The 27,488-nt window shown below is 34.2% G+C and overlaps 1 protein-coding gene across 3 annotated transcripts in view; it reads right to left on the bottom strand.

Annotated features, from left to right (window-relative positions):
* Positions 1–27,258, bottom strand: part of LOC145263838 (uncharacterized) — an 83,838-nt gene extending 56,580 nt beyond the window's left edge. Inside the window, exons 1-2 of one of the 3 annotated variants that reach the window (XM_080120912.1) lie at positions 27,144–27,258; positions 5,005–5,077 (exon numbers count right to left, since the gene is read on the bottom strand). In XM_080120912.1, coding sequence (XP_079977038.1) covers positions 5,005–5,033 — 29 coding nt within the window. In that variant the 5' untranslated portion in view covers positions 5,034–5,077; positions 27,144–27,258. Of the gene's footprint in view, positions 1–5,004; positions 5,078–12,655; positions 12,915–27,143 lie in introns of those variants that run through there. The other 2 variants (XM_080120911.1, XM_080120913.1) reach the window with 2 other exon arrangements.
* Positions 27,259–27,488: the final 230 nt, after the last annotated feature.

The raw sequence follows: 27,488 nt of genomic DNA, 5'->3' as shown, positions 1-27,488 counted from the left end.
TAAATTCTGCTATAATGTCTTTCAATCCATTCTATACAAAAGTAAGCCATTTCATGCTTTTGTTTAATTGTAAATTTTAAAAAAGGGATCGTTCCTTCAAGCACATACACAGGATTAAGGAAAAAAGTCAATAAGTACCCCCCCCCCAATAACGTTGAAAAATTTTTTTTTTCATCATAGATAAAAGCTTAGCATGTACTTCCGGTGCGTTCATATCAATTTAAGTTTGATGGTTACGATTCTTGTTTCTTTTTTTTCAATTTTTCTAAGCCATATCCCGCTAGTGCAGTAATGAAACCTCTTTATATTGGTTGTTTGAGTAGTTATTGAATACCTTCAAATCATCATTATCATCGAGGTGTCGGTGGTTAAGTGGTGATTAATTCCCCAAGTACTTGGGAATCACCTTGATAAGACAGTGTCCTCTTAGACGCACCTTAGGGAATTGGCAAATAAGATTGCCAAAAGAAACAACCTCCTAAACAAAGTAGCCGGAATACTATGGAGAGCTTCTCAAAGAGTCCTCAGAACAAAAGCAGTCGCACTCTGCTACAGTGCTGCAGAATACTGCATCCCAATATGGTCTCGGAGACAACACACAAGATCAAGAGATAAAAAACTCTGAGAAACCATGCATATTACCTCAGGTTGTCTGAAGTCAACCCCAACACAATGGCTACTAGTAACAAGCTCAATCGCACCACTCCACATAAGGAGGGAAGAGGCAACTTAAAAATGGATTGAAAACATCCAGGAGGACACCAGGGACTTATTAATTCAACAAATTTTAAAAGATGTCCAAATAACCCCAGACTCAAGTCTTCAAAGCCCTTCTACAATTCAAAAATCAAAGATTTCGACCCAGTTGAGGATTTCTGGAGAAACAATACTCCCAAACAAGAGGGTATCATTGAAGACCCAACTTTGGCCTTCCATGTTTTGCTACAAATAGTAGGAAGCAGTTGGTAGTCGCAAATTGGATCAGAACAAGACACTGCAGGACTGCAGTAAACAAACACAGGTAGAGAGTCCCCAATATGCCAAAGTACAAGGAAGCCCTCAAGGACACAGACCACCTTATACTACACTGTACAGTCACCCAACTGGAAAGAGGCTATGTGACAGTCCATCTATCTGAAAAAAAAATGTTGGGAGACGAATCAAATTGCAAAAAAAGGAAAAAAAATGTTGAGACGAATCAAATTGCAAAAAAAGGAAAAAAAATGTTGAGACGAATCAAATTGCAAAAAAAGGAAAAATGTTGAGACGAATCAAATTGCAAAAAAAAAAAAAATGTTGAGACGAATCAAATTGCAAAAAAAAAAAATGAAAAAAATTGTTGAGACGAATCAAATTGCAAAAAAAAAAATGAAAAAAAAAATGTTGAGACGAATCAAATTGCAAAAAAAAAAAAATGAAAAAAAATGTTGAGAGACGAATAAAACTGCAACGAAATGTTCAGAGATGAATCAAGTTACCAAAATTAAAAATACCGAGAGACAAATCAAGCAAAAATAAAATGATACAAGTTGCAAAGCGTAAAGATCAATAAGATAAATGACACATTACTATCTCCTCAGCTACACATTTTTTTTGTTTTATTCAGGTCATATATACTCCTTTATCAATGTATCTATATATATATATATATATATATATATATATATATATTTTTTTTTTTTAAAGGAGTATATCTCCAAAATATATTTCTAAAGAAATAAACACTCATTTATTTTATAAAAAAAATTTCGCGTTGCAGTTATTTTGCTCCAAACGCGCTCAATACGTCTCTTATTTTATTTTCAAATTTAACTCAATGCCTCTAATGGATATAAACAAAAAAACTACCCAGATTTTCAAACCGTGCGACGACGCGTACTATCCGACTACATAATTCATTGAACATTCTTCCACTGGACATCATGGCGAAGAAAAAGAAGAAAAACAATATAGAGATTGACAAAGGAGTATATCTCCGAAATATATTTCTAAAGAAATAAACACTCGTTTATTTTATAAAAATTCCGCGTTGCAGTTATTTGACTTCAAACATGTTCAATGCGTATCCTATTTTATTTTCAAATTTCACTCAACGCCTCTAATGGATATAAACAAAAAACTACCCATATATATATATATATATATATATATATATATATATATATATATATATATATATATATATACTATTATGTAAAATCACTGTGTGAGTTCCTTACTCATAGGTTCCAAAATGGCTGAGCCTATTTTTTGCAAATTTCACTCAAAGCTAATTCATGTGTCTGGCAGTGTTCTTAAATATGTTCCATACAGAAATTCATCTGATAAGTGTCTAAAATCGACAAAATCCGATCTTTAAAATAGTTTTTCTTCTTTTATACATAAAAGGAATAATTTTTACAGGGGAATAGTTTATGTTACACTGAGCAAGAGAAATAATAAAATCTCACCAAATCATTTCTTCTTTAAAAAAAAAAAGAAAAAGAAAAGAAAAGCGATTTATTGTTATCTGGATATATAGCCCAGTGGCAAAGCATTCGACTACAGATCGAATAATCCCATGTTCAAGACCAGGTGTACCTCACCATTTTATTTTAATTTTTTCTTATTAATGAGTCCAATTTACGATAAAAGAGGCATCATTTTAAATCACCACAAATCATTTCTTCGTTTGCATATTTTAAAACTAAACATTAACCAGAGGTGACTTTTCCAGAGCATTCTTCGTTTAGCCCAAATATCAGCTGATGTGATATTGTAAATGAAAACAGACGGAATGTTATGAATGACATTATCATTATTATTTATAAAAAAATTTTGTTGCAAATTAGTCCATCAAGCAAATTATTCCTCGTAATATATAATAATCAATAGAAGATTGATTCTATAAAATACATACACAACTGCATAAATTAAAATATTATGTTAAAGCATATTGTACAACCAGGTGACCAACTACAGCGAAACAGTATTGTATGTGGATATATATATATATATATATATATATATATATATATATATATATATATATAGTCTTGTTTGTAGTATTCCGAATTATATTGGGTTTATATAATTCAGTAATCGTTCATATACCAATAAATTTTAAGCCAAAAAGAGATGACTTAAACTGTAAGCTACAAAATTATCATATTTCATAATTGAGCATTCATATACTGTTTTAACAAAAAACCAAGACTTCAAAGAAATGGGTTGATAGCAACAAAAAGTGTATTTCATTGTTAGTTAAAATTGTTTCAAGACCATTTGGACAAATTGTTGTGAAAATTTTCAAACGACATAATGTTTGAATTTGTCCAAATGGTCTTGAAACAATTGTAACTAACAATGAAATACACTTTTTGTTGCTATCAACCCATTCTTTGAAGTCTTGGTTTTTTGTTGCTACACAGTCATGAGCATGTTTCGGTCAGCTAGTTACTTGTAACTAGAGACCTCTTCAGTCAAGACAGCTTATACGAAAGCAAAATTTACAGTCTAGATACAAAGTATATGTCCTACTTTGGTATTGAGCACTCTTGTATTTACCTTGTTAAACTTCATTGGTTACTTTACCTCTGGAAAATATTAACCTCAGACTATATATATATATATATATATATATATATATATATATATATATATAAGTACTGGAAAAAAAAACATACAAAGAAGCAACAGATTGTTGACCGATCACAGGTTGTCTAATCATATCAGTTAAACTTACATTGAAAAAAAAGAAAAAAAGAAAAAAAAAACAATGAACAAGCTACTGTATTTCGTTTGTTTATGGATTTTTATAAATAAAGTTTTTTTGTTTTTTTTTTCTACTAGGGCCAAGGGTTATTTGGGATAAGGGTCAGTAAGAGTCAGCCGGTCATTGAGACAAAATCACTATGAAAAATAAATTTATTGATAAATTATTTAATTCCATGAAAATATTGATCTGTCTGTCTCCAAAATTTTTTTTAAATAAATAAATAAAAGTAAATTATTTTTTTACAAAGATTTTCAGCGAAAAAAACAAAAACAAACAAAGAAACAGCATACCAGTCCGTCTAAATTTACATTGGTTCCTTCTTGTTGCTCCTGACATAAGAATCCCAGTTTGCTCGAATGACGTGCCTAAATACCACACGAATATAGAATCAGCAAGTGCAGTTGTTGTACTTTGATGTACATTTGTCGTGCCTGAATTTGTTTTGCATAATTAGAAAAATCCATTCACGACATAATGGTCCAAACCAGGGCCCAACGAATCAGTCAAATAGAATCATCAGTCATCATCATCATCATCATCATCGTTGTATACAATTATCTGTTTTTGATGGTGGTCTTTAATTTTTTTTCTATTGGGAAATGCCGGTGCGCACACGCACGCACACACACACACACACACACACACACACACACACACACACACAAATGACAAAAAGTCTATCTTCCAAATTTCAAGATGTTGACCATCTTACCGTTTATTTCTTTAAGCAGGTTGAAATGCATAATTTTTGACAGCACCTGTTTCATAGTGCAGAATCATTCATGTAATTATTATGTCAATTTTTGAATTTATTCCACCTATAACTCATCAGAAGAAAAAGCAACTTCTTATCAACTTTTAAAGAAAATAAAAGAAATATGGACAAGTTTAAAAAAATCCGATTTTTCCAATTTTTCGGATTTTGTAATCATGCCCACATTCCTTTATTTTCTAAATTTAAATTGGTTGCTTCTTGTTGTTCCCAGAATGCCAGGTTGCTGGAATGACGTGCCTAAATATTACATGAATAGAGAATCAACAGGAGCAGTTGTCGTGCTTTGCCGTGCATTTGTTGTGCCTTAATTTGTTTTGCATAATTAATAAACGCCATTCGCGACATAACGGTCCTAAATATCAATCATCATCATCGTTGTATACAATCGTTAGGAGTATACAGCGATCCTCCTTTACTTGTTTATTGAGACTCTTTTGTAGTATTATGATGAGATAATTTAAAGAATACTTACCGTTTCTCTTTTTCTGTAACGATTTCCATTGTTAGTCACTTCCTCCAAAACAATCACTTTTTCTTTGGCAAAACTGACGAAATATAAAATATTTACAGGAAATGTTTAAGAAAATGAATTTCAAATTCTGTAACTGATTATGTATGCAGGTGGTGGTAGTAGTGATGGGGTGGGGGTGGGGGGTCACATTTTCATCTTCCCGTTTTTTTTTTATGGAAATCGCTCCAAACAAGGAATGAAGCCTATTGATGTAAAAAAAAATTTTTTTTTAATTTAAAAAAATAAAAAAGAATAAAAAAAAAAAAATACAACTTCCAGGTCAAAAACTAACCAACGATAAGTTTTAGATGGCTGGCTTCTAACTGAGATGTGTTGAAGTGTCACAAAATATTAATTTTCATTTTTCAACAAATTTTTTACAAATAGCATCACAACATCACAACACGCTTAATAATGCTGTTATTTAGAAAGTTAACCATTTTAAGTAAAAGAACTATTTTTGCTATTGAAAAGCACCGGAATTCTAAGAAATTCCATGGTAATTGTTAAAGATAGCGCCAAGAGCAAAATAGAAAAAAAAAACAAAAAAAAAAAAACAACAGGTGCAGCTGCTACACTATAATAACAAAATGCGGTAAACTAAAAAAAAATCGATTTAAAAAAATAAATAAACAATGGTATCTACTGATATTTTGAGTCAATTTTAACTAAAAGCAATAATATCTACTAAATTGCCATGTCAAAAGTACTTAAATATTAACGAATTATTATTAAAAAAAAAAAACGAGTTTTCGATCTTTATCGTAAAAGAAAAAAACCCTCACCATATTGTTTTGAGAACATGTGACAAGGAAAGTAACTCAGTTATGCTAAAAACAAGGCAAGTAGCTCATATTTGATTGTGGGTTTGTATTACTGTACACATAGATTCGAAAAAGGTGTCAAAAAACAAATATATAACAAATAAATGTTATCAAAGGCAAGCTAAGTTACTGTTCTACGTAACTGGATATATTTTTCGTGTTTTTATTCAATGTAACATGTTTATTCAGCTCGAAAACCATACAGTGTTTACCGATATATTGGAAAATTCAAGATGGCGTCTGACTCTCTCTTTAACACGGTAAGTTTGGGAAAAGGTGTTATAAATAAAAAAAACTAGATAAAATACTATTAAAAACCCGCCGAATATATATCAACCTATGTCACGGTAACATATATTCAGCGAGTTTTTAACAGTATTTTATCCAGTTTTTTATTTATAACACCTTTTCCCAAACTTACCGTGTTAAAGAGAGAGTCAGACGCCATCTTGAATTTTCCAATACATCAGTAAACACTGTATGGTTTTCGAGCTGAATAAACATGTTACATTGAATAAAAACACGAAAAATATATCCAGTTACGTAGAAAAGTAACTTAGCTTGCCTTTGATAACATTTATTTGTTATATATTTGTTTTTTGACAACTTTTTCGAATCTATGTGTACAGTAATACAAACCCTTGATTGTTAATGAACAATTTATTAAATAATTGTCAGAAATTACATGCTATTTACTTCCCCTTGGAACCCTCCAGTGTTTTTTTATTTGTTTGTTTGTTTGTTTTGTTTGTTTTTTTTGTCAAAAATTTTATTTTTGCTAATTTTTGTTGAAAAAAGTTTCCTTTAATAATTTTTTCTACCTTAATGGTTTTTTTTTTACATAATTTTTTGGTATATTTATTCCTGTAACATTACAGTTAAGTAGAGATCATTAGTTTGTCTTGAAATTCAATATAAAAAAAATTCGAATTTCAATATTATAGTGTAGTTGTACGAAAAAATTCTATATAATAGGTACCTTCAAAGCTAACCATAGAATTAACTCTCCTATATGTAATACGATGTAACTTTAACATAAGTTAATATCATTATCATAACTTGTGTACGGTTCAAAGTGCCAAACTTGGAATAAATTAGGGTAAATGTGTAGTTTAGCGGCGTAAATTACTGGACAGACAAAAAATTATAAAAACTATTTATTTTTATATAAAACACATTATTAGACTCAAAGGTTGAAATAAAACCCGAAAAAAATTTCATTTTTATTATTTTTTCATCATCTTTTATTAGACTAAATGTACGACATTCGAGGCCGCCATGTTGCTTTTAAAATTTGGCCTCTTTAAGACCAAATTTGGCCCTTTTTACACTCTTCCATTACGAAAAATATGGCGACCAAAAAAAAATGGTTCATTAAAGAGCGTAAAAAAGATCAAATTTGGCCTTATAAAAAAGCCAATCTGTCAAACCTTAGAAAGGCCAAACTTTAAAAGCAATATGGCAGCCTCGAATATCGTACATTTAGTCTAATAAAAAATGATGAAAAAATAATAAAAATGAATTTTTTACCTGCTTTTATTTCAGTCTTAGAGTCTAATGATGTATTTTATATAAAAATAAATAGTTTTTATAATTTTTTGTTTGCCAAATAATTTACACCGCTAAACTACACACTTACCTAAATTAGTAATACCCCCCCCATTTTTTTTTCAGTGTGCGAAAATAATGAAAATGCAATTTTTTGACGCTTCTACACTATTAGGACGAAATTTTGTACTCGATAATTGGAGTTTTCAGATAAAAAAAAAAAAAAACAATGGTTTCTACTGATCTTTTTTTTTTTTTGTCAGTTCTAATAAATTACCTGGATATAACTGAATTATTAAAAAAAACAAACTTTAATCATGTTAGCAGGTGAAAAATTTCGGCAATCTTGTTTAAATCGAAACGGAAAATTACCTCCCTTTTGAACTCTCCTGTGTCTTACGATCGTTTTCATCAAATTCTATTTTTATTTTCTTTAATAAATAATTTTCTACCTTATCGATTTTCGTAATTTTTGGATATAATCATCTTAAAAATACGAGGAATACGTAGATACCATTGTTTTCATGTGAAATTCAGTTTTACAATTTCTGAAATTTCGTCCCAATAGTGTAGAAGCGCCAATTTTTCTAATTTTAAAATAAAGTAAAATGTTTAGCTAATCATAGGTACAGGCAAAAATGGATAGGAGGACCTAGTTTTGAAAGCCGATTTATCGTAATTTTTTTGTAGGTTTCCGACTACTTTTTCATTGTATTTGAAAGAAAGACTAAACTTAATTTCCAAAAGTAAAAAAATATTTGTACACGTAACAAAAAAAAAAAGTTATGAAAAATGTTTTCACAGCTAGCTAACCAATTCAGCTAAAATTTGAAGTTAAATAAATTCATTGTAAAATCCTTTAAACGATAAATATTAGTTTTCTGGGTCTATTTCAAAGATAATTAGTAAAGTCATAAGACATTGAATTAAATAAAATTTAAAAAAAAAACGCCTTGTTTGTACAAAAAATAGCTTAGTTATTTAAGAAATTTCTTTCTCACACAACTCAATTTCCTCTCTGCAGAAGCAAATGAATTCCACAGACAAAAACCATACCTTTAAACTCAAAATTTATTCACAAAAACAGCAATGAAAGTTCTTTGGTTCTGGTATAGTCCTTTTGCAAAACGGTGGCTCAATTTGCCCCCATACATATGGAGCCTTTAGTTCGAATTCCTATTGTTGGAATGTTAGTTTGTTGTTCCTTTGGAAGGATCCATGAATGTTCATGTTAAATTCATCGGGAATGATGGCGCCTATAATTAGGCATAATGTGAGCCCCACGGGAGTCAAGATAAAATGAGATAAGATCCAATATTTGGAAAATAAACATGTAGAACAGTTCTTGAATTTCATCTTTGATTTGGATAGATTCAGCAATATAAGTTGTCTCTGCTTGAAGAAATGTGTCCTTCATTCACCAACAGTTTGGTGTTCATGAAGGAATTGTCTTGGCTCCCTCCAGAGGCAGCCGCTGTGGTTTGAGTCTATCTCGTTGCCGAATTTTTCTTAGACTAAAAAATAATAGCATGATACAAAAAGCGCGCCAAGTCAAATCACCTGACACATTCAAATTTAAACCAATCACAGACCGGCTACTAGAACTGTGTGGCCGGCCTAAACAAGAAAGATGGCGGTTGTATATGGAATTTCTCACAATTATCCCAAAAACAAGTGATTCTTTCGTTCGCAAAAGCGCAACAAACAGTAGTTTTGTAAACACAGATTATATGGAAGCCCACAATCTGAGACAGTCAAAAAACTGTCTGAGAATGACGTTATGTTTTTAGGCCAAATTTCGCAAAGTGGTTCTAAAATGGGTGATCAATTTACTAGAATGTTGCATTAGAAACTGAGCACCCCCTTACAAATATTTAAATATTGAATTTTTCTTTCTTTTTTATTGATAATCTGATAGACTATTGTCCATTCGATAATTATCCATTAAAAAAGAAAAAAAAGATTTAAAAAAAAAATTCGGCCAAATTTCGCGAATTTAGCCTTTTTTAAAGCAGTTTAGCCTTTTGAGGGATTATTTTAAAAACGAAATTCAAAGAAGAGGCTAAACTATCTTTTAAAAAGGGCTAAATTCGCAAAATTTGACCTAAAACATCGAGTGGTTCTAAAATGGGTGATCGATTTACTAGAACGTTGCATTAGAAACTGAGCACCACTTACAAATATTTAAATATTGACTTTTTTCTTTCTTTTTTATTGATAATCTGGTAGACTAGTGTCCATTCGATAATAATCCACTGAAAAAATTGATAAAAAGATGAAAAAAAAAAAATTAGAGAAGGAGGGCGGGAGGACAATATTCTTCAAGTCCGTCTGCTGGACAACCACCAAAAGAATATTATTTTATTATTTTTTGAATAAAAAAAAACACAAACAAAAACACTTAAATTGAAAAAAAAAAAAAAAGTTAATGCTAATGTGAATCCACATATAAAAAAATTCCTAATAGTAAGTTGATCTCTAAGGGACCACTCAACCATTTACTCAACTCGACTAGGGATTTTATCCTCGGACCCCAAAATCAACAGAGATTAGACCATAAGGATCTGGCCCTGTTGATTTTGTGGTGGGAGTTTAGTTCTGTGCAAGTTCTAGGAGGTCCACCCTCTCAGGCCTTGCCTTCTCTCTTTCAGAGGGGGTTAAAGGTTAGTGCTAATCACCTGAGGCGCTCTTAACAGAGAATGCCAACGAGTCTGGCCAGACACTTTTTTGCAGATAGGAATACCCCTCCTCTGGGGTGCTGAATCCCACTTTCCTACCCTGGTGTTTAAGTTCTTGCAGGGGAAGAGAACTAAAAACCTTCTGTAATCTAAAGAACAGAGTCCAAATTTCATTGGTTTATAATAGCAGACGATTTAACTGACGTCACAGTCAGGTGAAAAACTGCAAATTTATCCAATTTTCCTAAATTTTACAGATATTTCACACAAAAAAAAAACCCTTCAAAAAAAACAATAATGATAAATATTGTACAGGGTTGAATGAAAAAATTGTCACTTTAGAAAAGACGACATGATTCTATTTCCATTTGTCGCGGACCATCTACTAGTTGGCTAGTTGTGGACATATCCCAAGAGCAATAGGAACCTTCTATCATGTTTGAAAGTGACACACTGTTCAATGAGTGAGATCGAAGATGCGCCACTCATGCTCTGTAGCAATCCAAGTTATGACAACAGGACCATTGCCAGTACCTTCAAAATGCATCACTGGATTGCTACAAAAAACAATGACGTGCCCAGGATGATTAAAACAAAGTTTCTAGTCATGGTTATGATCGTTGGTGTGCTTTCAATTGAGGGCCACATCATGCCACCTCACATCTTCGAAGTCGGCTTAAAAGTCAACACCAAAATGTACTTGGATGTGCTGAAGAGTGTGGTGATCTCTATGTGGTGCAATCAGGTGGCCGCTGGCAGACCCTGGGTATGACAGCAGGACATGGCACCAGCCCACAAGTCCAAAAGGAGTGCTACGACTTTGTACTCTTCTCTCACTGGCCCAAACCCGCTGGACTTCTTTATTTGGTCATTGTTGAGAACATCACCAACATGACCTCCCACGATACCAAAGCCAAACCTGATCGCCGCCTTCTGCTGAGTATTCATTGAGCTCCCACCGACACTTGCTGAAAAGGCATGCTCCCAGTTCCAGACCCTATTGAGGTGGTGATTGAGGCTGAAGGCGACTACATTGAATAGTCAGCTCTACTACATAATCAAGTTACCTGAATTGATTTTTTTTTATAAAAGTTTTAAAATAAAGTGGCAATGTTGTTTTCTTTAGGGCGACACTTTTATCGTCGTTCCACCCTCTATAACATCATAGTTTATTTACTGGTTTGGAAAATTTTACGGATATTTTACTCACACACACGCACACACTAAATACAAATATTGTACATTTATATAAATTAAATTTTATACTTATTTTAATATTGTTAGTATAATTTCGATGGTAAAAAGTTAGAAAGAAATGTTAAAAAAAGAAAAATTCAATTCAATTGTATCTGATATCCATACGTGTCAGAATTTCCTGCAAATTATGCCAATAGGAAGAAAGTGTAGTATCTTTGGCCAAGATCAAAGTGTAGTATCTGTTCTTCAGATGCGGCACTTACATTTCTCGTTCTCTTTCAGTGGAGGAGAAATCCTTCACGACTGAGACAATTTTTATTTGTACCTTTTCTCCGCGTTAAAAAACGACCCTGGTGTCTAACTCTGTCCCTTGGGGAGGCATTGTAAATAGGTACACTTAGTCTATCCTGTTTTCAATCAGTGAAAAAAAAATGTCCTAGACTGAGCCAATTTTTAAATTTTTTTATTCCACTCCAGAGTGCGCTTTTGGTGGGGGAGCTGGCGTTCCCTCACATTAAATACCGACGTTGTGTCTAACTTTGCCCTCGTGATGAGGAAAATAAATAGGAACGGACGCATATACTTAACAAGCTTGCATCATGGGTTGCATTAGAAATAATATTTTATTATGGTTTTATTTTTCCCCATGATAGGACTATTGCGAATAGACACCAACCTTATTATTATTATTTTTTTTTTTTCCTTTTGTAATCAAATGCCTGTTATACAGAAAGGGGGAAGAAAGAGGGGAGAGACAAAGCGAAAGAAAGAAAGAAAGAAAGAAAGAAAGGGGAGAGGAAAAAAGAGGAAAGAAAGAAGGAAAGAAAAAGGGGAAGAAGAGAGACAAAAAGAAATAAAGAAAGGGAGTAAGGGAGAAAGAGTAAGAGAGAGAGACAGATAGAGAGAGAGAGAGAGAGAATGAAAGAAAGAGTGAGGGGAAAGAAAGAGGAGAGAGACCGAAAAAAAGAAAGAATAATCTGAGAAAGAAAAGAAAGGGAGGGAGATCGAGAGAAAAAATAAAGGAGAGGAACAGAAGAAAAAAAAGAACGGAGGGAGAGAGAAAAAAAAAAGAAAGAAATACTAAGGGGAGGGAGAAAGAAAGAAAAGGGGGGGGAAGAGAAAGAAAAAGAAAGACAGAAAGATTAAGAGGGAGGAAGAGAAATAGGTGTGTTTAAAAAGAGAACAATGTGGAGGAGAAAAACGAGAGAGAGGGTGTATATAGGCATTTAAAAAGAGAGTAAGTAGAGACAGGCGTTAGAGAGAGAGAGAGAGAGAGAGAGAGAGAGAGAGAGAGAGAGAGAGAGAGAGAGATACGATAGGGGCGATTAAATAGAGAGAAGGAGAAAAAAGGGAGAGTGTACTAACCTTATTTATCAGATATCTTCAATTCTTTGCTCCGTAAAAAGTTTAAAAACGACTTCAGCTCAAATGTCCATCGTAATTGCTTGCTGCGTTGGGATATAAATACGTCTTGTTGTCTCCAGCGTTATCAGCACCAAGTCCTCGCAGCGAGTGAGGACAATAATAAAAACTGATTCAAATAACAGCTTAATTTATTTGTTATTTAAAAAAGTGATCTAATCAGTGACGCTCGATAGCCAATAAGAATCAATGGTAATGATGCCTAAAAAAAAAAGAAGAAAACAAAAGGGGGGGGATGTTTAAACGAAACAAACAAACATTCGGCTGCCAGTAAATATAAACTGGGACATGCCCCACCCCCTAGACTATAAACTGCAAGATAAAAAAAAAGAAAAAGAAAGAAAAAAAGACTGGTTCTTATCCAGAATTCTCCCTATATTGAAAACAAAATTAAAGAAAAATCTTTATGATGTACGTACCCATTATGAAACGAAAATATCATATTCCAAAACTCATATAAAATAATCAAGTTGTTTTATTTTAAAATAAGCAAATCAACTTTTATGAGTAACTGAAGAGCGGCTGCCTTGGCCACCTTCTTGAAAACCGTTTTTAAAAAAAGCAATAGTTCCTAGATTTAAGTTGTAGTTGCTTAAAAATGATTTTTTTTTTAATAAAAATAAAACCACTTGATCAATTTATGTAATTTTTGGAATATGATATTTCCGTTTCATTACAAGTACGCACATCATGACGATTTTTATTTTTTGTTTGTTTTCTAATAGGACGACGTAAATTGATGGGTCAATCACAGTTCTTCAACGAATGCTGAGCTGAGAACGCTGCCAGGATCCAAAAATCTCACACCATCTAGAAAGACTATTTTGGGAGCTAGTGATGGGAAATACTTCAGATCTGTTCAGTGAATGACAAGATGGTCGGAGGTTTTCTCTAACCTGGCAATTAGTTCAGGATGTACGATCCCTTAAGGGCAGACTTTTCAAAGCTAACTCTAGCGATGAACACTGCCCAGATATCCAAGAAGAAATGCATAAACACTTTTTCAAGTGCAGCAGGCTGCAAAAGTTTTGGAAGTATATCAATAAGGTAATGGTTCGAATCGTCTCTGAGCAGTGGGTACCCCTAGATGTAAAATTTGTAGTGTACAACGTGATGTTAGGGAGGCGGAATGGCGTTTCTCACAATTCTAACTATGGTTAGATTAGTAGTGTCAACCTCACATTTAGATATAGAGGGAGGAGGAAAGCCACCTTCTGATTATGATCTGATTTTGCACTTTAAGTATCAGCTTAAAGTTAAAATTAGATAGAAAGAGGTTGCTCAATTCAAAAGAAGGTGGATACTAACGGTAGGACGATTCCAAAAATGTTCCCAATTCTCATACAATTACCGATTCCAATTTTGAGTTTAAAATCGCCTAATTGCTTTAAAAAGGTAGAATTTCATTTTTTTGTGTGCGTGTGCGTGTGTGTGTGGGGGGGTTGTACTGCTTTTAAATGTAGATATAAATTTCTTTTTAATTTGACAAATTTCTTAATTTTTTCACTTTATGATTTGGATGAACTAATTTTGCAATTTTCATCGATATTATTCACTCTTTTTTTCTTATTTATTCACTCGTGCCATTTTTACGTGTGCTATTTTTAATGTTACATTTTTTGTGTGAAATTTTACCTAAGTTCATTATCATTCTCCATAGATTTTAGTTTTACTGACAGTTTAAAACCAAGAATTATTCATCATTTAATCATTATTCATAGAACAATTGAAAAAAAAAAAGAAAAGCATCCTTTTAGGAATCAGAAATCAGGTTAAAATTTTTCTAATTCCGATAACTCCCAAATTTCCGATTTTTTTACGATTCCCACTTCTGATTCCAATTAATTGTCCCAACACTAATGGATACATATTGCTAACAAGTTTGAGTATGTGTTCCCTGCCTCGGCATGGTATGTGTCAACCTATGATCTCATCAAACTCTATCCCAAAGTCTCTTAGCTAGTGGTATAAATAACCTCCAACCTCTGTTCTTTTTTCTTTTATTAGAGATCCTCCGAAACTCCCACTCTCCATTTTTGTTTTGTCTGCACCCGACCTAAGACACGTCTCCCTTTTAACCCTCATTCTTTTTACACCCCTGATAATCTTCATCCCTACCTAGGAACTGACTCACTTGTTTTCGACGGTAGAAAAACCCATTAAAATAGTGAGCAGCTCATTTCTATTCTGGTCGATTTGGGAAGGTTTTACTAACCATCTAGAATTTTCTTCAGTTTTGCTATAGATACTGGCTGTGTTGTAGTAGAAACCCCTCATCCTACCTGATGGAATTGAAATTGCATATATATATATATATATATATATATATATATATATATATATATATATATATATATGCAACTTTGTCTGTGTGTGTGTGAGTTCGTTCATTATAGACTCAAAAACGGCTCAATCGATTTTTATGAAATTACACACAAAGATACTTGCTGTGCCTGGCAGTGTTTTAAGCTAGGTTTTGCATCGAAATGTTTCCAACAAGTGTCAGCAACTGATAATCGCTATGTATTATTGTACGTATACAAATGAAAATGACCGGCCATTTTTCCTGGTCATTGCTTAGCGACGAGCCAGACCGACGCTGACACCGTATTTCTGTAAGGAATTGTTCGTACTACTACTTCACTCTTCACAGTGCACACACAGATGCATACACGCATAGATGCACACAAACACACATGTACACACGACCATTACAGCATGTTTTCTCTGTCTTTCTTTTTTTTTTTTGCTTATACAATTCTTATGCATTTACGAACACTTATTTAAAATTCTCTCTTTTCTCATTTAATCTTCTCATAAATTTCGATTGAGATTTTTTTTGAAAATTTATATATTTACATATTTATTTTATCTTACACTTCATAAGCATAAAAATGGCATTAAATCAACCCTACAACCAAGGTCGGGTAATACTGCTAGTATATATATATATATATATACATATATATATATATGTATATATATTGTGGTGATTGAAACTAATTTAAGAGAATAGACCAAAAGGATGACACACAACTCCTCATCCTACCCCAACCAATTTAGCCTTGTAAAATTTATTGTAAGAATTATCCACAAATAAATATAATTATTATATATTCACGTATTATAGCTTACACATACACACACACAAACACACACACATGAAATAAACACATCTTTAATATAGGCACATATTCCATGCCCATGGCGATCTTGGGGGTCAGATTTAGAAGTTAAGTTAGAGTATCCTTTAATTGCGAGTTTGTCACTGATGTATCGTTATTTTCATGGAAAGTGTTTGGCTGAGCTTCAGTCTATGGTCCCCCCCCCCTCGCCAAACTTTCACAAGAAACACTCGTCTAGCTAAAAACACTATCAATAATTCCCCCCACTCTTTATCTGTGCCTAAACCTAAACGTAGATTCCATGAACAAAGCTTCTTTCTTAGAACTACACGCCTGTGGAGTTGTCTTTCATTTTCCTGCTTTCCGGCTGACTACAATATGGTTGTCTTCAAGTCTAATTTAAATAAGTTCTTGATGAGCCGTTCCATATAAGTTATCAAATTTACCGAATTTTCATTACTAATGATTACAATATTGTCCAATTTCTACTGTACACTCTTTAACCCTTATCCTTGAGAGGCCTCTTGGCCTTGATAATGTGGTGATGCCTGTGTAAACCCCCCCCCCCAAAAAAAAACCATACATTAATTTACCATTAATGTTATTCATGTCAGCACTGTTGCTGCTGCTGTTTCTGTTATGGTTGAGCATCATTCATTCATGTCATATGAATCAGATGGATATTGTTGCCATTCATTTCCTCGATATCTTTCTAGTTAGAATTATTTTTAGAAAGACATGTTGCATCCTGTGCCTCTTTTACGGATACTTTAATGGAATGTGCTCAGATAAACTCATAGCACTTGTGCCTCCTTGACGTACATACTCCCAAAATTTCACTCTTAACTATTACGGTCATTAGATGCTGAAAGCCTTCTAGTCTAATAGTTTCTTCCATTACATTGTTAGACTTTGGAATTCCCTCCCTGTTTCCCTGACTGTATTAATATGCAGAAGTTTAAATGTAATGTGAACAGACATCTCGCGACTCAACTTTCCACAAGCCGCTGTTAGACATGGTACCAAATAATAACTCCTTGCATCCAAGTGGCAATATGTTTTGTTTGGGAATGAAAAAAAAAAACAAGAAAAAAGGAAGACATTGGTTACTTACTAGAGACATTACATGAAGGTTGCCAACATCCATAAGTGAAAGTATTTTTGTGAAATTAACTAGATTCGAACTTGGCACACCCAGGTTGTCAGCTTGTGTCGCTAACCACTGAGCCACCATCACCTTCCTGTCGCTGCTGCTGTTGTTATTGTTGAGCGGGTGAGAGTTCTGCATAAAGCTCACAAAGATTGTGCCTCAAGATTGTCTGGTTTGCATGAAGTCCTCTTCGTTGGTCACAGCAATCTGTTCATCTGTGGGATTGCAGGGTTTTATCGCCAACACTATAATCAACAAGGCTCAGCAATTGCATGCAAAGTCAGGGAAGATTTAACCCAGAACACACAAACGAATGTCATTGGAACAATATTGCCACCTTTATTCTGATAGTTTGCATTTCTGTGCCTGATGCATCCTGTCTTGCCACACACAAAGGCTGAGATAACTAGAGGACAACGGATCCTAATACTAAGCCCTCCTCGATTTTCACCAGCTAGATTGTGGCCTTAATACTGCTGGGTGCAAGACTTATCTGTCAGGAACTAGAGTTTGAGACATAGCTCTGAATCAACCACGTTGCGACCGCCCTTACCACAATGAGAAAGAATTGGAATTTAGTAATAAGGAGGAGAAGGAGGAGGATTTATAGGAACTAATGCTCACACAAACTGTAAGACTATAAGTGACTATAATCAATTTAGAAAGTACTTTTTTTGTTGTTGTTGTTGCATTCGTTCATTTACAAATTTCTTAATCTAAAATTGCCAAATATTCATTGGGACTAATTCCGGTTTTTATTTAAAATTCACTTAATTAAAAAATACACACAAATAAAATCTTTAAATTCACATTTTATAAAATAAAACTACTAGATCAATTGACATGATTTTTGACAGGTAAATAACCCGTCAAAAATCACGTCAATTGATAAAGTAATTTTATTTTTATAAAATGGGAATTTGTAAGCATTATAATACGAACCTAGTACCTATGAATTATGTTGAGTTATCTCCCGTTAATTTGTGACATGTTTTTATAATAGTGGGCGAAATAGTTATTTCTCAGATACTCATAAAATTTTATTTTCTTAGTTGAAAAAAAAAAAAAAAAACTACTTGATCAATTTACGTGATTTTTTGGAATATGACATCTTTGTTCTGTGACATGTATATACATTATAAAGATTTTTCTGTATTTTTTTTATATTTTTGTTTTTAATTAGGTTGAATTAGGTTGAATTAGATTTTAGAGTTATTTCCCTTGGCATTTTGTTAAAATTCTCGAAAGGTTAGTGTCAAGCCATTCATTTAAAATAACTGGTTGGTCGTATATGTTTATAATCAATTAACAATATCATTTTGGCTTCATTTTTGCAAAGAGGCAGATCTTAATTGTAAGCAGACTATTTTGTTGGAATGACATGTGGTCCTCTTCAATCCTAGGATGTACACCTTCCTAGGATTTATCTTCTTTGTGATTGTTAACTTAATGCGGAGTTAGTTGACCCGATCTCTCCACGAGTGAAGGAGAGGAGTGCACTGTCATGGTGGAGTCAATAAAAGATCTCACGTACATCGTAGATGAATAACTAAATGCTTGTGTCCTGTTGTCATTCCTCGTTATGTAATGTTCCTATATCTTAACTATGCATGGTGTCAGAAGTGGGATTAAAACAAAAATATGGAAGATATAACAACTTATCTCAAGTTAGGAAAAAAAAAAATGCAGTGGATGGCAGCAATCTGGCTGGCTTTGTTGTTGTGAGAAGTCATATTGGTGATGTTCTTGACATATGACCAAACGCAATAGTCTAGTGAGTTTAGATCGGAGGAGGAGAGGAGGGCAGTGAGAGAAAGGTACAAAGTTGTAGCACTCCTTCTCAAGCCAAATCTGGTTCTCTTTGGACTTTTGGGCCAGCACCGAGTCTTGCTGCCACACCCAGGGTCTGCAAGTGGGCACCTAATTGCACCAGGGAATCACCACACTCTTTAGCACATCCAGGTACACTTTAGTGTTTACTTTTAAGCTGACTTCGAACATGTGAGGTGGTATGATGTGGCTCTTTTAAAACCACACCCCAAAGACCATAACCGTGGCCGGAAACTTTGTTTTCATCACACTGGGCACATCCCTGTTATTCGTGGCAATCTAGCAATGCATTTTGAAGGTGCTGGCAACGGTCCTGTTGTCATAATTTGGATTATTAGAGAGCATGAGTTATAGAATGGCGCATCTCTGATCTCACTTGTTCAACATTGTGTCACTTTCAGACATGAGAGAAGGCTCTTATCGCTTATGAGATTTATACACAACTGGCCAACTAGTAGATAGTTTGCAACAAAAAAAGAAAACCGGTTTTCATCAAACGGAAATGGAATCATATCATCTTTTCTAGGGTGATAGAATCAGAATCAGTAATTGTTTTGGAATTGGAAGAAATATTGGAATCGTCCTATCACTAATCTTCATATAATACCATCTATAATATAAATCTCACCTGTCTGTTTAAATGTATGTATGTATGTATGTATGTATGTATGTATGCCTGCTTAAAACTTTCGACAGAGGCGATGGATTTTCATGAGATTGGTATCATTTTGAAGCCCAACGTCTCGGATGACAAATATCGAAAAATTGGCTAAAACATTAATTCCTTCACCCTCAACTGGGCAATTTTCTACAAGGAGGGGTCGATTTTTTTGCAAGCTATTTTTGCAAGTTATCATATTGGTTGGATTGACTTTGCCTAATTTTAATGTTCCAAACTTCCGGTCGCGTCACAAAGTAGAGGTAAGACGTCAGATTTTCTTTCGCTTTGTTTTTCGCCTTCACGTCATGGGTTCGAGCCTGCCTGCCTGCCTACTACCATTTTTTTTTTTTTTGCTGAACACACACCTCTAAACCCCCGGGCAATGCCTGGCACCCAGGCTAGTCTATAATACTCTGTAAAAAAATTTAAAAAATAAAAAAAAAACGCCTGTAAACAACAATTGATATTTATTTGTATGACATACACCGCTCGATATCGGTTGACAGAAGTTAAGACAATGTACTGAAAAGGAATTAAACTGTAAAACAATAAACGTTGGCTGCTGAATGTCTTTTCTTTTTAAGTGAAGATAGTCTTGCTCAAATTTTAATCGGCAGGGACAAAGGCAGAAGAGAGTGCCAACATATTTCGTCATGGCTGACTGAAAGCTTGCTGTGACTGTCTTACAATTTGGCAACATAGCAAGAAAAAGTTATTTCGATTTAGCTACTCATGTTTGGCACCTACAATTCTTCAAAGAGAAACCAATTTCTTTCCCTTGATTTAATACTTAATAATACTGCGTAGACCAATGTTTGTTTGTTTATATATGCTTGATCGTGTGGAACGGTCCCATTTTTGGATGATGGTAATGTCTTTGGGTATTTCCAAAACCACACCAACAATTAATATAAATTGTTTATGAAAGTTATGTTTTTGTAACTGTATGACACCATGTGGCTCCACCAACAAGTCGCCGACCCCAAACGTTGTGTGCCGTGGCTTTATTCTCTATCTTTCATCATTCTTGTTCTGGCCATGTCGTTGTCATCACCTTTTATACATTGACGACCGTCCATGAGGAGCGCACGGGTCCACAAGTATAAAAATAAAATAAAACAAAATCCAAGAACGAAAAGAACAAGACGCGCGTGTGTGGTCCCCCTTTGGTGCTGCATGTGAAATGACGCCACAAAAAATAGTGAAGAAATGATGAATGTGAGAAGTGTGAAATGCTAATGTTGCCTTCACATTTCCGGCAAGTTAAAAAAAAAAGATCTAATGGATGAAGCACAAGTTATGGGGTAAAAAGTGTCATTTTTTGCAATTTGGAGGCATTTGTGACCCCTTTTGAGCTCCTGGGAACGCTGAATCCAAGTGAAAATGGACAAACGGTACAGTTTCACGCCTTAAGACATATATATTTGAATTAAGCACTATGGAAAACCACTATACCGACATATATATCAAGTTCTGTAGTAATATGAAAAAGAGATCCAAAAAGGCATGTTTTTTTAACCCTAAAAGTCCCAGAGGGATCTGAACTAGAATTTTGCCAGGGTCACCTATACTGAATTTATATTAAGAACAATGGCCTCCACATTTTGGCTAAGTTTTAGGAAAATCTGATGGATGGATCAAACGCCATGGGGTAAAAAGTGTCATTTTTGGTAATTTTGGGGCATTTTTTACCTCTTTTCAGTTCCTGGGGACACCGAATCTCAGTGTAAATGGATAACGGTGCAGTTTCAGGCCTTACCACATATATATTTGAGTTAACCACCGTGAAAAACCACTATATAGTCAGACATATCAAGTTTTTGTTGAGAAATATGAAAAAAGAGCCACAAAAAGGGACGTTTTTAGCACTGAAAGTCCCCGGGAACGTGAACCAGAATTTTGCCAGGGTCACCCATACTGGATTTATATTAAGAACAATTGGCTCCACATTTTGGCCAAGTTTCAAAAAATTCTAATCGATAGATCAAAAGTTATGGGGCAAAACGTGTCATTTTTAGCCATTTGGGGCATTTTTGACCTCTTTTGAGCTCTGGGGGCACAACGGAAATTTTCGTAAAAAAAAATTTTTTTTACTGTACACATCTATTTAATGAAATACAATTTGTGGCAACATTTCAGGAAAAACTAGTCGACGGTTATCTGGCAATAGTCCGGACTAACGGACGCACGGACACATGGAAGCACAGACGCACAGAAGCCACAGGTTACTCTCCGATAAATTGGGCGACCAAAACTTTTACCTTTATGATTGGATTCTGGGTGTGCGTTTCTAGATGCTATGGTTCACATCTACGTCCTGTCAAGGCTGGGTTCGTCTGTTACTGTCAGTTTATTTCCCTATCATTCAAAGCTTTCCCGATCTGGCTCAAACCATGATCTGTCTCCAATTGTAGTCAAAGGCCAACTGACCTCTCAATTCTGACTGTCGTGAAGTCCCAACTAACAACTGCCATAAAACCTTGCCGACTTTCATTAAGTCCAGCTTTGTCGTCCATATTGTTCCACTGACTCACAGTAATGATCCCCCCACAGGCACATTGTTCGATCTTTAGTCTATTGTTCTATACCTATCAGTCATTCAGTGACCCGGTCACTCGTCTCACTCTGAATTTAAATCTACCATTACTTCTCCTAAGAACAAATTTCTGTCCATTGTCCATTTCCTACGATATTTGTTTTCCTACTTCCTTCCTTAATGGCCGCAGGTCGACCGTAGTATCACAAGTTATACAATTATTTTTAGTAACGATGTGCTGACTCAAACTTATCACCTTAAATTTTTATTTATTTATTGTTTTTTATATTGACGTTTCATGCCAAACAAAACACAGTGCCACTTAGTCATACGTGCTCACATACTCTATGCTTCAATGGGAAAGAGCAGAAATTTTACAATAGATGATGAGGAAGATATTTGAAGGTCACTTGCCATCTCGAATTGGATTAATGTTCGACTTGCCCCTGTTTATGATCATGCAACATAATATGTTACAAAGCCTTGCAACTAGGGGCTAAGCTTTTTTTTTACCGCTTATTAAGGTCTAAAAGGCCACTTGAGGATAGGGGTTTCGTAGATAGAATGAGAGTTGCTGCTATTAGGTTAGTGCAAAAAAAATATCGTTTTCTCACATGTTACTTTTATACATAATTTCTGAATTAATTCATCGATATATATATATAGTCATGTTATATATCATTTTAAAGCATAGTTTTCGCTTTATCGAATCGTGTTATTCATTACCGTTCTCAATCTCTTCATTCATTCTTTTTTTTTTGGCAGGCTTTTCGACAGCATGGAAAAAATTTAAAATCCACACGATTTTCTTGTTCCAGTTCAAACTAGGACAAAAAGCTACCAAGACAGCTCATGATATCAATGCTGCATTTGGTCCAGGAACCACTAACGAATGTGTGACACAATGTTGATTCAAGAAATTTTGAAAGTTGGATAAATGGGTGCCGCATGAATTGAATGAAAATGAAAAAAAATATCGTAATTTTGAGTCTTCTACATTCCTTCTGTGCAACAAAAACGACCCATTTTTCGAACGGATTGTGACGTGTGATGAGAAGTGGATTCTCTACAACAACTGGTGACATTCGGCACGGCGGTTGTATGCCAAAGAAGCTCCACAACACTTCTCAAAGCCGAAATTGCACAAAAAAAAAAAAGGTTATGGTGACTGTTTGGTGGTTTGCGGCCGGTCTCATCCATCACAGCTTTTTGAATCCAAGCGAAATGATTACGGTGGCAAAGTGCTGCCGACAAATTGACAAAATGCACCAGAAACTCCAACATATGTACCCGAGATTGATCAATTTGAAGGGACCAATTCTCCTCAATGAAAACGCTTGCCTGCATGTTGCTCAACGGACCCTGCAGAAGCTGAACGATTTGGGCTACGAGACTGCCTTATCTGCCATATGCACCGGACCTCTCGCCCACTGATTATCACTTTTTTAAGCATCTCAAAACTTCCTGCATGAAAAATGCTTCCAAAGCCAAGATGATGCCAAATCGGCCTTCAATGACTTTATCGCTTCCAGAACTCCGGATTTCTATGCTAATGGGATAAATAAACTTGTTTCTCGTTGGCAAATATGTGTCTATTCCAATGGTTCTTATTTCGATTAATAAAGTTTATCATGAACGGAGTTATGATCTTTTGAAGTTGAACGTCAAAAAACGACATCATTTTTGAACCAACCTAATATTTAGGATCAAATTTGCAGGAATACTATTAATGGAGTTGGACAGCGAGATGTTTATTCACCTTACATTTAAATTTCTGCATGTCAGTAACGTCAGGCAAGGATGGAATTCCAAAGTGCAGCAGTCTGAGGGAAAAAGCTTTACAGCATCTAGAGATCTCTACATTGTAGGGGTGGGATTTTGCTGCTTGTAGGGTTTATTAATTAATAGTATGAAGTTATTTAAAAAATCCCCTACATACACCAGTAATTTTTAATTTAAATTCAAACCCGGGGATAGCTTTGTTCAGGAGCAGGAGAAAGTGTCAACATTGTATCAGCCGACACCCACTAAATCACAGGCAGGAGCTACTTCTCTCGACTCGAGATTTGAAATCCATTTTCTCCCTGGCTTGTTCAATCACAAGCCAGCTCTCAATCACGTGACAGAGTATATAAAAGGCGGAATCTGAAACTCAACTTTTTTTCTCGCTGCACTGCCCAGCTGCACACATCACCCCCTCCCCAGCTGAACGTGAGTACTACAAGCTAACAATGGCTCTCTTCTAACTACCATTTATTTCCACGTGCGGTTCCTAAACGAACATTTTTTATCCTGCTAAAGAACATACACAGACACACACACACGCTCCCACAACAACACGTCAACACACTGAATACCTTTGCCCTTTCTTTTTCCCTTTAATTGGCTTCCTTCATAGCGACAGCTACTATCTATAAACATGTGTAAACAGAACTGAACTATTCTCTCTTTCAACCAGCCGGCAAGATATTAAATCTATCTTTACACGAGAACACTTCAACCTACTAACCTGTTCTGCTCTTCTACTAACGAAGATAACAAATAAAGTTGTTTATTAATATGGAATGAAACTGCATTTCGTTGTCTCTCATCTCTATAACATCTTTCTTTGTGGCTGTTTAGAACCTCTCTGATTGCTATGCGAATCCTTAAAAGTCTGTTCGAAATTACTACACCATGGATTCTGATTATTAGTCTTGCATCCACATGTACGTCAAGTCTTCATCTGGGAAAAGACAGGAACATAGCTGTCTCTTCAGTTTGGCATCAAAAACTCCGACTGGTGAAAAAGTGAGAAAAAAATGTAGAAACTGTCCTGTGGAATTGTCTCTGACACAAAGTGTTTTGATTGGATAATTTATTATTAAGGATAAAATTGCTCAAAAGAAAATTATTTGAATATAATTTATATTAAAAAAAAAAAAAAAAAAAATTAGGATTAATTTTGAGAAACCATGTCTGGTAGCTTACAAATCGCCTAAAATGTAAGACAAACAAAAACAAAGATAAATACACTTCGTAACACTGAAGAGCGGCTAGTATGATTAGATTTAAATAGGTATTACACTAATTTTCGACATACATAACAAAAAATACAAGTTAAACTAGTAAAATCAAATTAATTCATAACTTTTCCTCTATATTGAAGAGGAAGAATCAGGGTTTAAATTGCATATAAAGATCTTTATTTAACACTGAATAAAACAGACAAAATTTGATTTTAACGTCACAAAATAACCAAAATGTTTTGAAAAAATGAGAAATTAACATGGCGTCGTAGATATACGAAGAATAGGTCTTTTTTTTTTCTTTTTTTTTTCACAAAGGATTCACAGCTTATTAAGGTCATTCAAGGATAAGGGTTAATGAGTGTATGGTAATCAATTGAGCCAATATCATAGATATTGTTAGTAGTGGAAATTTGGTAAATTTGATTACTTAAGGGGAACGGCTTATCAAGAACTTGTTTATATTGAAGACGATCATATTGTAGTCAGTTGGAAAGTAGGAAAACAGAAAAGAGTTCCACAGGCGTGCAGTTCTAAGAAAGAAGCTTTGTTCATAGAATCTACGTTTAGGTTTAGGCACAGATAAAGAGTGGGGGGAATTATTGATAGTGTTTTCAGCTAGACAAGTGTGTTTTGTAAAAGTCAGACAAAGGGAGACCATAGATTGGAGCTCAGATGAGCACTTGTCCTGAAAATAATGTGACCGAGTACATAAAAGGCGATATCACAAACAGTCTTTCTCCCTACTCTGCCCTACAGCATACATCGCCGGCCAAAGTGAGTTTAACAAGCCCATATGGCTCTCTTCAAACTCCCACTTATTTCCATGTGCGGTACCCACACAAACTTTCTTTATCATGTTACAGAACTGCTCTCATTGACACACCGACACACCGACACACACACACACACTACAACACATAAAAACACTGAAGCCTTTGCTCTTTCTTTCTCCTTTAACTGGCCTCCTTCATCCTGATGACTACTGACTACAAACACGTGTAAACTGAACTATTTTCTCCTCAACAAGCCGGCAATATATGAAATCTATCTTTACACAAGAACACTTCAACCTGTTTCTCTCTTGTACACGCTACTAATGAAGATGACAAATAAAGTTGTTTATTAAATGTTAAAATGCGAGTTCCTTTCATTGTCTTCATTTTTAAATAAAACATTTTAATATGTAAAAAACACTAAGATGTAAATACTCCACAAAAATCTGATGAGATCGTGTGTTGGGGATGGCTGCAAAATATGAGAATTTTTTTTGTTATTTTAGTTCAGTTTATATAGCGTTCAGCCTTTTTTTTTTTTTTTAATAAGTCTGTAAAACATTAACAAGATCAATTTGATTTTTTGAGAGAATTTAAAAAATTACGTTGTTTTTATTGTTTATGTCAAAATATGTAAAAATAATATGCGGTTCCAATTTTCCCGTTTTTAGCTTTTGGGGGAATTTTTTGAAAATTCACCGGTTTTACGGAGAGTAAAAAAAATTAAATTAAATTAAAAAAAAAAAAAAATGAAATCTTTTTTTAGAATATTTCTTGAGAATACTGCAAAAATTAAGATGAATCAATTTTATTTTACAAGTTTTTACTGTTATTTGTTGTGGGGGTCAAAAATTCCGCCTTTATTATGTTCATACCTAAATTTAAAGTAATTCGTATATTTTTCGTTTTGCCATGTGTCATTATTGCTTTGTGCCATGCAGAAGAGATCTCGTGTGTGGCCAGTAATGGCGTTTTCGGTACCATTAAGTTAATATATTCCAGGGAAATAATTCCGTCATTTTAACAATAATGAATTATCTCCCTTACAATTGAATTCTGCCTGATCTTTCCACATAAATCTGAATTTTAGGCAGAGAGACAAGGGGCTGTAACTCTTACATGACTTTAGGGGACAGTAAAAACATCACACCGGTTGTTAGAAATTTTTTGTACTTAGTTATTCCTAACACTTTTTTTTTTTTTGTATAGAAAAGAACAATCTTTTGTAGCAGAGCAACCTTCCGTTTTGTTTTTTTGGGACGAAGGCAATTAAAAACCAACAAGTTATTGCATTCAAAAACAAATTATGTTCAATCATAATTACAAATACAATAAAAGGTAATACTTATGTCCGTTTGAAGTTTGCCAATTTCCAAAACTGTTGTCCTAGAGAATGTTCATTTTTTGTTGAAGAAAATTAGGTAGCAGAGGTGAGAAGTGTTTTCATTCCGTTCAGTAAATTCTTTTGAGTTTCACTCGCCCTTCCAGTAAATTCTTTTCTTTTAATTTCTTTAACTTTTCGTCGAAGGTTCTTTTTTTAGTGTTTATATGTAACCTCTCCCTCAATAAGTGGATAATTTGCATAAAATGTATTATTGGAATATTTCCAACACGGTACCAACTTTTTTTTTTCACTTAATGTTAACAAACACTTACTGAAGTTAATAAGTATTTTATTTTGTAAACAATA

This window comes from Euprymna scolopes, chromosome 39 (genome assembly GCF_053919585.1).
Source record: "Euprymna scolopes isolate OS-2025 chromosome 39, ASM5391958v1, whole genome shotgun sequence".
In the NCBI taxonomy this organism is placed as follows: domain Eukaryota; kingdom Metazoa; phylum Mollusca; class Cephalopoda; order Sepiida; family Sepiolidae; genus Euprymna; species Euprymna scolopes.
The sequence above is the reverse complement of the archived record's forward strand: the minus strand, read 5'-3'. Positions and strand labels throughout refer to the sequence as shown.